This window comes from Poeciliopsis prolifica, unplaced genomic scaffold, assembly GCF_027474105.1.
Source record: "Poeciliopsis prolifica strain line A6 unplaced genomic scaffold, Auburn_PproV2 SCAFFOLD020, whole genome shotgun sequence".
Taxonomy (NCBI): domain Eukaryota; kingdom Metazoa; phylum Chordata; class Actinopteri; order Cyprinodontiformes; family Poeciliidae; genus Poeciliopsis; species Poeciliopsis prolifica.
This window is the reverse complement of record NW_026562395.1, coordinates 7,405,482-7,418,106: the sequence shown is the minus strand read 5'-3', so window position 1 is coordinate 7,418,106 and position 12,625 is coordinate 7,405,482. Positions and strand designations below refer to the sequence as shown.

The 12,625-nt window shown below is 38.4% G+C and overlaps 1 protein-coding gene across 1 annotated transcript in view; it reads right to left on the bottom strand.

Annotated features, from left to right (window-relative positions):
- Window positions 1-4,685: 4,685 nt before the first annotated feature.
- The window catches only part of opn5 (opsin 5), a 32,458-nt gene continuing 24,518 nt past the window's right edge, over window positions 4,686-12,625 (bottom strand). Inside the window, exons 4-7 of the mRNA XM_055044579.1 lie at window positions 10,117-10,287; window positions 8,339-8,673; window positions 7,238-7,479; window positions 4,686-5,789 (exon numbers count right to left, since the gene is read on the bottom strand). Of these exons, the coding sequence (XP_054900554.1) occupies window positions 5,723-5,789; window positions 7,238-7,479; window positions 8,339-8,673; window positions 10,117-10,287 (815 nt within the window). The 3' untranslated portion in view covers window positions 4,686-5,722. The remainder of the gene's footprint in view (window positions 5,790-7,237; window positions 7,480-8,338; window positions 8,674-10,116; window positions 10,288-12,625) is intronic.

Genomic DNA, 12,625 nt, shown 5'->3' with positions numbered 1-12,625 from the left:
CGCTCATACTGACGGGATCAGCTGGGATCAAATGTTGTCTTGGCTTTTCCCGTTCAATTCATGATGACCAGAAAGAGTTTGTGTTCTTTCAGTGAATGAAAACTTTTCTTTTTGGGTTGGTCTGCTAAAATAATGGAAACATTTTTTTTTCTTTCTTTACAGGATGAATGATATCAAGCAAATCTATAATTAAATTATAGATTTGTTTTAAATCACAGATTCCCTTCACCCTATAGGGCGTTAGGATAACACTGCTTAAGATGAGCACATAATTGAGGGTTTTCACATAACTTTAGCCAAAGATAAATCAGTTGTGGTGGCACAACCCACATATGGAGGCCTTCACTCTCAATGCCCCCATAATAGTGAGACTTTTAATGCAAAGTTGCTCTAAAAGTTGCAGTGAAAGTCCATTAAAAGTGCTAGCCTTGTGTTAAAGTGACATTATTTTCAAAATTATGCGACTCTTTTAATTTACGAAATGATACTTTATGACAACAGTTGTAAACGTTCATAAAGACTCCTTCATGTTCATGACAGATGTTATGTCATGTTTATGATTCGTCATGTCAGTCTTAAATAAAGTGTTACTGATAGCTCTATCTATAGACCTTCCTACCTATTGATCGACCTATCAATTTATAACTAGTTAACCTCCATGATTCTCCATAGAATCATGTTTGTAGAGACACCCGAGCACCCAGAGAGAACTTCTATCAAACGTAGGTTTACTTAATTTTAACAGTAGAGAAGACGGACAATATTTATCCATTCATCCTGTTTTTAGAGGCACCGCAGAAAAATTATGTTCAAAGTAGAATTATTTAAGTAATAGACAAAATTACAGACAATATCTGTCTGACTTTCTGTCATTTGTGTTTTTAGAGAAACCGGAGCACCCAGAGAAAACTTTTGTCAAAAACAAGATCAGTTGATTTTATTAACAGATTAATTACAGACACTGTGATTTGCTCTGTTAGGAAAATCTATCTATCAATCGACCGATCGATAGATATCTCTATCATTTTTATAGAGAAACCGGAGCACCCGGCGAAAACTTTTATTGAAAACAAGATTAGTTGATTTTACTAACGGCAAATTGCAGACACTGTAATTTGCTTTGTTAGTAAATCTATCTATTGATCAATCGATTGATAGATATCTCTCTCTCATTTTTGTAGAGAAACCGGAGCACCCGGCGAAAACTTTTGTTTAAAACATTAGTTGATTTTATTAACAGATTAATTACAGGCACTGTGATTAATCTGCTAATAAAATCTATCAATCTGTCTGTCTGTCTACCGTTTTTGTAGGAAAACTGGAGTACCCAGAGAAAACCTATAGTTACAATTTCTTAAAGTTGCTAATAGCCTAAAACCAATTTCATGTTTGCTTTGTCTCTGTGTTTAATGTCCTGTTGTTGATGGTTGACTAAATAAAAATGAAAAAGGTAAGACCTAATTTTCATTTGGGAATGGATGGGAGTTTAAAACTTTGACAATTCTTTTGGTAGTACACAGGGTTGGAGTTCAGCAGGGGAAGTTTGATTTGGTCGGGATAGTTGAGTTTCTGACAACATAAAGGTCTGCTTTCGTTGCTAGTTTTTGTGTCAAGTTTGACAGAAGACGTTCTTCTCACTGGTCCTGCTGCTGGCAGAATCTCATGAACTTTGCGAACAACAGGCTGTTTGTGTTTGTCAAGATGGAGTTTGGTAATAGTTACGTCACACACTCTGTCCTCTTCAATTAAGGAAAGCATCTCTTTCCTTTCACTCTCACGACGTTCCCTTTTCTGCTGCTGTTTTTCTTTTATTTGGGAATCCCATGAATCTGTCAATAACTTTGCAGCTGCAGCTTTTTTCTCTTTCTCCAGTTTCTCACATTTTTCCTTTGCAGCTTCCCGATGTTTCCTTTCTTTTAATATCTTGTCCTCCATAAAATTCCTCTTGATGGATTCTTCTGTCTTTAGGACCGAAATTTGGTCAAAAACAATTTTTTTTCGTGCTTCCCGATTTCTGTCCACATCTGAAATATTACCTTCAGTCTCTTGATCTTGAAAGCCACATTCATAATCAACATCTCCTTGCTCAGTAACACTGAGATGCATCATGTCGCGGTTGTCCGTACTTTTTTTACTCTCGTCCTTCGTCTGTCTCCTGGCTCCAATTTCCTCAGCTCGGTATCCTGGAAGCACCCCTTTTCTTTCAGTCCTGTCCATTTCCCTCTGCTTTTTCACTTGTTTTCATATCGTGCAGCCAGTTGTTCGTCCAAAAGCTTTTGAGATCTATTTTTTTCCAGCTGAGGCCCGTAGCTAATAATTCTGGCAATCTTTTTGGCCAAATTGTCACAAAGTTGTTGTTTTACAGCAGACTCGCAGGCAGCTTCTTTGCTCAATATGTCATTTAAATTGTCCTTCTTTGTCTTTGATTTTGAGTCCATGTCATCTGATTTAAAGAATTTGTGGTCTTCCTCTTTCTTCTGTTGTCTCTTATCATTTTCTTCGATGTGTTGTCGTCTGTCTGACTCCATTATGGCAGCCATTTGTTGCTTTTCAATGTGAGCTCTTTCCTTCTTCTTCTTGTTTATAAAGAATTTGAGCGTCCAATGTCTCAGTCAGTGACTTTCTCAACTTGACTTTCTTTTCTTTCTTTTCGTCTCGAACCTTTTGTGCCAACTTCTGCCTGGCCAATTCTTTGGAAATCTTTTCCTCCTCTAAAGCGACTTTGGCAACTTCCTTTCTCTTTATCTCCTTCAGGTTTTCATAAGCTATTTTCTTACATGTCTCTTGAAATGTAGCCGTTTTCTTCTTAATATCTTTACTGTCGTCTCTGGGCAGCGGTGAAATGACAGTGTCTAAAAATCCATCACGTTTTTTAACGTGTATAGGAGTCACGGTTTCCTCGTTTCTCTTCACTTCCTCACTTGTCATTAATGAGATAACTCTCCGAGGTAGTTGTCTTTGACTAATGTGTGAATTCATTGTGCGTTTTTGTCTGTTAAGAACGGGCAGTAGAACGAACATCTGAGTCTAGACCACAAGCAACAAAATATTTAAGAGGCTTCAGAGATGATGTCATAGAACCTATGACACAAAGGATAGGATTCTTGTGACATCATCAATGTGACAGTAGTTGCTGTTGCTATGGTAACCAGGAAAAGCTCAGAAGTGCTTCACACTTTCTAGTAAAGGAGATGTTTCAAACCATCGAAACATTTCTAAATAAATTCATTCATATTGAGACAAATGTAACTTTTTCCAACATTTAAACTAGCTTCAGCCAATGTGGCTGTAATTGATAGATTATGCAAAACACAATCAAAAGACGTTTTTGATGAGGAAAAGTGTTTGATGAACTCAGGTTAAACTGTGGCCGTTTCTCATTTAGACATTCATTTATCCAGCCATGCAATCATTTCATCATTATTTCTCTGTATACGCTAGTATTCTCTGAAAAGTGCAAGTCAGTTGTAACCTTTCTTTGCTCCTGTGAAAAAAATAATAAATAAAACTGGACATTTGGTTTCCAAGGAAAGGAGACGTTTCATTTTCTACTCTGGAGATTTCATGGTAGGAAAAAAATATTTGGAGCGCTATCACGTGATATTTATCTTAGATGTGATACGTATCTTGTTAAAAAGTGATAATTTTATGCACAGGAAGTGGCAGTATCATGCTAGGATAGTACAGTGGCTAACAGGAAGTGGTGACTGAACGCAACCTGTTGAATGTGACAGGCAGCCAATCACAGCGCAGTCATGTAAGCAAATGAGAGTCCGGACTTTGGAGGTGATATGTGGAAATGTTTATTACTATATGTAAAAGTCATTATTATATATGTTTATTATATGTAGTTATGCTTATTCAGTTAAAAATGTTAATTATGAAAAAACATAATAACTCACCTCCAAATCCTAGTGCAGTGAATAGAGCAGCTGATCCTTTTATGGGTTTTCTTTTGACGTCCAAATAATTGAAAGAGGAGAAATGGATTCTCATAAAAACACCTTGGTTTTTTTTTTGTTGTTTTTTTTAGGAATTTCTAAACTTTTTTTAGAGTAGATTTAACATGGAATAAATTAAATATTTAACGGGAATTAGGGTGCAGTTGCATTTGCTGTTTGCGTTTTTTTTTTTTTCTGTGTTAAGTGTTAAGAAGCGTTTAGCAGGACTGGTTGTTTCTTTCTCTTGAAATGATGACACATTTGTTGGTAAAAACCATCTGTGGGTTTAGCAACAAAACTGACAATGTTGGTCACTCTGCATCGCGTTTCCTCCACCAGCAGATGTTTGACATCATCAGAAACGAATGGCAGCCACTGTCCTCACAGAGTGGCTTTTATTACTACATTTTATACAAGTTGAACCAATAAATGCTAAATGAGGAAAGGACGCCGTCCCACAGCAATGTGCGATTAAACCAGTGACCAGAAAAGACTTTCAGGAAGTACATGATTCACCATCCAGTCTAATGACGAAATCCAAACATGACCAACATTGCTGCTCAACGCACAAATGTTCTTACATTGCAAAGGTGGAACGATTTCAGAGGAAAGTCGGCTTTCTAACGGTTTAAGATTCATTCCCAAAAAGGCAAAGTTACAACAAAGAGCAACGTGAACGCAGAACACAGAAATGAACACATTGCTAGAGAAAGGAAAGGAACAACTTTTATTTTCAGTGGCAACCAAAAAAAAAGAGAATATATAGCAAAAATAAATATAATTTAGTCATCCCTGAATTCACTATAACTCTATTTCTAGAAATGCAGGTACTTGTTGAAATGAACGTATTTTTCTTTAAATTAATTCAACCCAATTTTGCAACAATCAATCAGACGTAAAACTATTGCAACATCTGGCGTCAGTGCGTTCTGAATGGCTTGGAAAGTAAAGTGCACTCATCCTGTGTGTGTGTGTGTGTGTGGGGGTGTGTGTGTGTGTGTGTGTGTGTGTGTGTGTGTGTGTGTGTGTGTTTTCATTTACCTCACAGTACTGACTTTCGATGGAAACAATTGCTCAACTTTTCCTGGTTTGACTTTCGTCTCTCTCTCTCTCTCTCTCTCTTTTTCTCTCTATCTCTGTGTTTCTGCCGTTAACCGGGTGAGATAATCTGATCCAGTGCTTTATCCAGATACTTACAAATTGTTTTTCATATACAACACGAGTGTAAAAGTACAAACACCAACAACCTGTACAAACAGCAGAGAACATCAACATGAATCTGTTTTTTTTTGAAGTTGTAATTTCGAGTTCAGATAAAAATGTTTAACAAACCAAATTTAGAGAATTGTCACCATATTTTAAACAAAAACATTTATAGCTTAAGCTCCATCTTGACTTGGAAACCTGAGTCAATTAGTTTTCAATTAAATTGTTTTCTTTTTTTTTTTTTTGAGAACTCTTGAATAATGGAGATGGAAAAATCAACAAGTCCACACAACATTTTATCTGTACTTAGAGACCAGTGTTCACAACAGAGATAGAATCATGTGCAGATGGGAAGCGACCAGAGAGGTGGAGATCCAGTGGAGGTGAGGAGCTGCAGTACGGAGGAACCAGCAACGCAGGTGAGCAGGTGATGACCTCATGGCAGACTGGCAGGCTGGCAGGCTGGCAGGCGGGCAGCGTGTGATTAGTTAGCTGCTGGGCAGAGAGACGGCACGGCTGGAGGCAGAATGTCCACGGTAGAAGAGACGAAAGGTCAGCAGTCTCAACAGTTTGCTTCACATCTCGATGTGAGCGTCTTTGGCTGGTCTGCTGTCCTTTATTGAGCCGGAGATCGTGTAGAACCTGAAGGAACGTAGAGAAAAACTGTGGTTGCCACTAAATACATCTTGTGTAACCTTGTACAGTCTATTTTCTATTGATGTTTTATTTGTTATTATTATACATGCATATGTTTGTTGCTATGGTTTCTCTTTCTCTTTCTTCTGTCTTTTCCCACCTTCCTCTATTCCTATCCTCCTTCCTCATCTCTCCATCAGTTACATTTGAAATAAACTCAAAACCGTTTCAAATAAAGTTTATATTTACGGCTCTGGAAAAAAATGAAGAGACCACTTAACATGACCGGTTTTGCTGATTTGACTTTTTCTAGATATTTGTTTGATCTATATTTTATATTTAAATGAACATTCTGCTTTTATTCTATGACCACATATATCTGAAATCCCAAACAAAAATGTGGTATTTAGTGAAGCTGCAATGCTTTCAGGCCTCAGATTGTCGATAAACAAGTTGATATTTATGTTAACAACTGAAATAATGTTTGAGCTCAGAAAGAGTTCAGAAATCAGTATTTGGTGGAAGAACCAGCAGGTTTTCTTCAATTTTTCCAGAGCTGAATATATAAAAAAAAACATTTTATGGGGATTCCATGTGAACTTTGCAATGTGTATTCAGGGCAAAACTAACAACCAGCTTACACTAATATTCAGTTTGGAAATTAAATCAATGTAAACAGGCAATTAAAGCTGCTGGATCTGCCTGATGTTGCAGGACAGTGGCTGCATGAAGACCTTCCTGTCAAATACATGTGGGGATTGTATTCATTTCTACCAAATGAACACAATCATACGTTCTGGTAGTTTTACTTTGACGTGATTTTTAAAATTATGTGAGAGTCAATAATGTTTTTAGAAGCATTATTGACGTAATACAATTAAATACAACCAGGTAAACACTGAAAATCACGTTGAAATCCAATCAGCTCTAATTTTAGTCGTGTGAAAATGCTGAGAGCTGACGCTGTTGTGCAATAGAAAGGGAAGGCGTCCAGCGTGAGGTCAAGGTCGCCAGTTTCCGCTGGACATTCTGGCAACAGCCTGCAGACAGACGTGAAGACGTGCGATTCCTGTTTCCTTCTGCTTTATCAAGACTTTCAGCATCATCTCGGTTATTTCTTTTTAAGCTGACAAAAATTGTTAAGGTTTTCTTAGTGAAGGAATTCGTGGAAGTTTCAGGAACGACTTGCAATCTTTGAAATTGTGAAAGGAACACTGAGAGATAGAATTTGAAAATCGTTCTCCTAGAAGAAAAATCAGTGCAGAGAGCAGAGCTGACTATTATGATAATGGGAATAAAACCCATCTTATATAAAAATTAAAAAAAACTGCTTCAAAGTGTGAAAGTAAAAATAATACAACCCTTCAAAGTGATTTTTAAAAGCCTCTACAGTATTAAGGAAGTGAAAACCAACAGATCCAGATTAGCGCCACACAGTAATGAACTTGTTTTACCTCGACTTCCTAAAATGGTTCCGTTTCTTCATGACCTTGATGCAGCAGTTGGAGCAGGAGTTTTTCAGATCCACCAGCTGGTAGATGATTGGATTGTACATCGCAGACGACTTGGCTAGCAATGTGGGGATGACGGACACGGGGATGGGGATGGAGTCCGGCTCGCCGAACGCCGACACCACAGAGACCACGGCGTACGGAATCCAGGCGATCAGGAAGCCGGCGCAGATCAGCATCGCTACCTGGGAGAGAGAAGAAAATGATGCTCGGGGTTTTAAGCTTTTTTTCTTTTTTTTTAAGCAAGAGCATTTCTTAAAGTTTGTTCATCCTGCCTTGTTCTTGTAATCCCAATTTTCTTGGTCATATTCACACGTCTCATTTTATGAAAACTTGTGGATTTTTCATTATGATTTACTTTTATTTCGATGTAACTTTTTGTTTGCTTGAATTAGTTTTACAATGATTTTGGTCCTTTCTATTAGTTTACCTTTGCTAAATCTTCGGGTACAGAACTCAAAAAAGGTCAAAGGATTGTGCTGATGGATACATTGATTGTGTAGCGAGTAATCAGCCAAAGATTCCATTTTCAAAAAAATCTTTTTCATTATTGTTGATTCCCAACTTCTGCTGTCACCATTTTGTGGCTTAACGTACATGAAGGACATGGAGAGGAATAATTTACCAACAGCTGACAAAAAACTGTGTATGTGGAGAAAAACATCTATCTAACATCAGTTCAAAAGGTTAATAATATGTTTATAAATATAATCATTTTGAACTTATCACTCTTAGGTACGTATATATTTTATAAACTTTGTATTTATTACCTAAAATGGACAAATAAGAAATTTTCCCCTGGGGATCAATAAAGTCTATTCTATTCTATTCTATTCTATTCTATAAACACAAAAATCGAGTGCTATCATATCTATCATGTTAGTGTTTTAGTTAGTTTTATAAATGAACAATGTAATTCCACGTAGGAATACTTTTCCCCCATTGATTGTTTTTATTTATTTCAGTAAATGAAACTGTTTTTTGTAACTTCAGTGTGTACTTTGCTCTCTTTAGTCAACTGTTACGATCTTGGACAAAACTGACCTTTGTGAGCTTCATCTCCAGGTTGTTGTTGTTTCGTATGCGGGCGTCATAGTGCGAGATTTCCTTCGACGACGACTTCACTTTAAAAATGATCCTGACGTAGGAGAAGACGATGATGCCCGCTGGGAGGACGAGGCAGAAGAAGAGGATGGCCAACACAAAGCTTTGGCCCGACACAGAGGCCTGAGCGAGCCACCAGTCCAGGGTGCATGAGGTCCCAAACGGCTCCGGGGCGTAGTGGCCCCAGCCAACCAGCGGCATGGTGGCCCAGAAGGCCGCATACACCCAGACAAAGGCCAAGCATATGAAGGTGTGGTGGCGTTTTAACCACGTGCCTGAAATAAATATGAAACATATAATCTACGTTAGAAAAACGTTTAACACAAACAAACCTACAATTCCCTCCAAACTAGTCTAGAAGTGACATAAAAATGACAAAAATATTCCTTTTATTTCTGAAAAGGAGAAAAGCTTTGACACTGTTGCAGTGAGCAGCACAGTTCATGTTGCACTTTAATTGAGTTTGACAAAATATATATTTAGAGCTGCATTCACTTTAAACTCTGAAACTTTAAAACAAAGAGATAAAACCTATCTGCTTGTAAAGACCAACCACTTATTGGACACTTAAGTCATTTTCTGTCATTAACGCCAGACTGACCCACTGTTTGCATCTCCATTTGTGGCCTCCACAGTAAACACACACACCCATTTCAGTCAGTGAGTGTGTTCACACTACCTCCTCACGCTGCATCAACATCCGCCAAAATTAGAAGCGGTCCTATTTTTGCCAGGCGCCGAAATCTTCAACGATCCTGGCGCTCTGGCAGGTAAATGAACGAACACCAAAATAATGCATCAAGACAGAGTCATTTGTTTTTGGAGTACTGGCTATATTAAAGAACATATGGGTGTACTCAGCATGTATCACTTATGCTATGCATAGACACAAAATACATGGATTTAATTCTGAAACCTGTTCAGTTGAATTATCCTGTAGGAGTGAGCAGAGCTCTGGAGGGAAACATATCAATTTTGTAAGTTGAGAACTGCAGTGTTTTCCGAGACGTCGCTCATCTATTTTGTGTCACTGTCTTGATGGTGAGATCTCTCCTTTCACACACTTGGAAAACGTTGAGGCTTTGCAGTGCGGCGGAGCCACGCGTAGTGTTAACCCAGCGTAAATGAACTTCACATGATTTCCTGTCTTTCTTTGTGTGCTGTCACATTGACAAACACATGTTGCGTTGAGTAAATGCAAGAACTTCAAGGGGATTTAGCAGATCAAGGCTCTGTAATGTCACCTGTAACATGCTCTGGTTCTGAAAACCACGTGTTCTGGGATCATGGTGTGAAACTTCAGTTATGTTCAGACGATGTATGCTGCTTCAGCTATAAACTCAACATCTCCTATTATTTACTTTTTGGAGACCCCTGCCATATAACCTGATTAGTTTGACTGTAATGACCACTTGGGGGCGCAACAGTCCTCAAGGGCTGTTTTCCTGCTACTTTTAGATGCTTCAACACACCTGAGCTAAATTATCAGCTCACTTGCAAGTCTGGACAACTCGGCTGCCTACTGAAGAGGCAATTCATCCGTTTGATCCAGTGAATTGAACCAGGAAAACATCAAAAATGCGGAACATCGACACTTGAGTTTTAGAAATGAAGACTTTGTCACCTGCTGCAAAGCAAAATACCAAACGGATAATTCCTCCCTGCAGGGCTCTTTTCCTGCGCTGTCAGAAAGTGTTGGCTACTGTTGGCGGACGCACCGTATCTGATGTGGCAGATCTTCAGGTAGCGGTCCAGGCTGACCACTGTCATGGTGATGAGGCTCCCACAGCCAAAGAAGAAGCCTGCCCAGCCGTAGAACTGACAGCCCTCCCAGCCGAACAGCCAGCGGTGGGAGAAACTGGAGACCACAAAAAACGGCTTTCCTGTCACTGGGTGGGGGGTAAAAAAAAAACAGCAGAAGAAGAGGAGAGAAAAGTGAAATACAAGTGAGAGAACAATGAGGGTTCAGGAACAAAAAGTAAATGAAAAAAATAGACTTTTAATTTAGTGGTAATAACAGGAAGGGGCATTCTGGGTGTCACAAAATTACAGCGAAAAGTCTTATAGATCTTTATTTGTGTTTTTCAATCATTGGATTAACAATGCATCAAATAAATTAAACACACACACACACGTATATATATCAGGATGTTCGTACTAAAACTAATAGCAGGCATCCTACTTGCTTTAAGCAGGATGTTTTACTATTATATCCCAAAGACACAGGGAAATCTCTGGAAAATATGGGGGAAGCCGGTTTTGTTTTCCACACCAAAAATGTTCTTCCTTTGGATGAATAGTGCAACACAGCCAAAAAATGATTTATCTGGCAAAATCTCTTGGTGGAATGAAGGACTTGAAGCCTTTTCATGTGACTCTCATGAGTGTGCATGTGTGTTTTTTTTTTTTTTGGCATTCTAACTTTCTATCCGCTGCCCAGAAACATGAATAACAGGCCACTTTAAAAAAAAAAAAACAGGTGTGAGTTTGTGTTGACCTGTCTTATAATTTGAACCATTTTTGTTTGCTTTGCCAACTTTGACTCTGTAAGTTGTTGTTTTCTTTAGTGTGCTGTTTGATCAATCTTGTCAAGAACTTAGCAGCCAAGGCAAGTTGGGAAAAGGAGAATAAAGTGTACTTTAAAGTTTAATTCTAGGCATTCTTCAGAACTAAAAAATTCATAGATTTGTTAGTTAAGCCTTTATTTCACCAGGCAAAACATTAAGAGCTCTTTACAATATTAGCCTGGAAATGTTACGACATACAAAAGAGTAGAGAGGGCAAAGGTCAACAACATTTTACATACATCTACTCTGGATTGACAAAACCCTATTTTGTATTTCCAAGCAACACACTGGACTTGAAATATTTCTGATTTAATAGTTCCTGGACTGGATTTTTAAGCTTGGGTCGATAAAAAGCCTTTAGCTTTTGAGTTTTCATTTCTAGAGGAGAAAATCATTTGAGGTTCGAATCTTAAAAATCCATATTGAGCTTCTCCTGTGTTACTGTACGTACTTCAACTGCATGTTTTCCAGATTTCATTGTGAATCAGCTACTGTTAGAATCAGGTCAGGCTTCTCTTTTCATGCAAGGCATTTGATAAATTGTTTCTCCAATTCATCATCAACAGCTCTATGTTGTCTGTTCAAGTGAATCTCAAAGGAGAAAACAACAATTATAGAAGATTTTCTGTAGGCATTACATAAACATTCAAAACATTTCTTTGTTCAGTAAGTTTTGTATACAACAATATACCACTCTTCATAGAGAACAACAACACTAAGCCGCTGGATGTAATGCGCCTGCATGATGTTATTTTGTGACACTGCAAATCCGAGATTCTCAGCCAATTTGCACACATGGCCCGTTCTGTTGGCTCGGAGTCGTTATCCCACAGAGAATTTCATCAGGAAAGGAATCAGTGAAGCCATGAAGAGCCGAGCCGCCTATTCAAATCGGAGCTTGTTCCTTGTCCAGCATCAGATCGTATTATGACCAGAACAGAAATGCAGGCACCGGCACGTCAGGTTAGACAGAGGAAAAGTTTTCATGAGGTTCTTGAAACGACATTCACACCAGCAGAGTAAACATACTACGCAATCAAAACAATTAAGTTCATAAATTGTCAGTGTAGTCTTAGTCTTCTAGTATTTCAGTGGCTTCTGGAGAAAACTGAATCTCTCAACAATAAGTCCTTGACTTTCGAACCATTCTACCTCCTCTGTGGTATATCTTGTGAGGATTTCCCGATTGGGCCCAAAAGTTCTCACTGGGACATTAGAACTGCCTTTACTGAGAAATGTATGGACATGTTCAATACTTGAACAGTGTTGCGTTAACATAATCTCAAGCAGTGAAGTTTATTCCTCTTAAACTTAAAACAAAAAGCATCCTACAGTAAGTGAAACAGGACAAATGAACAAATGCCAAACTCTGTGGCCCAGTTGTTGTTTTTCAGCACCACTGTTGCTTACGACTAAGTCAAAGGCATAACATGAACAGGCACAAAATGTCTTCTTCATGCCTTTTAGAACACTAACAGGAAGCCATTTACTTGTTTCCCAGAACTTCGATTAATAGAACCGAAAAGTGGAAATGCATGTGACAACTCCTGTGGCAACTAATGCTAGGATTCTTCTAGGAAGCAGCTCGAAGCTCAGCACAAAAGGTATGTTATAAAAAAAGAAAGAAAGACACACACACACACACACACACACGCACACA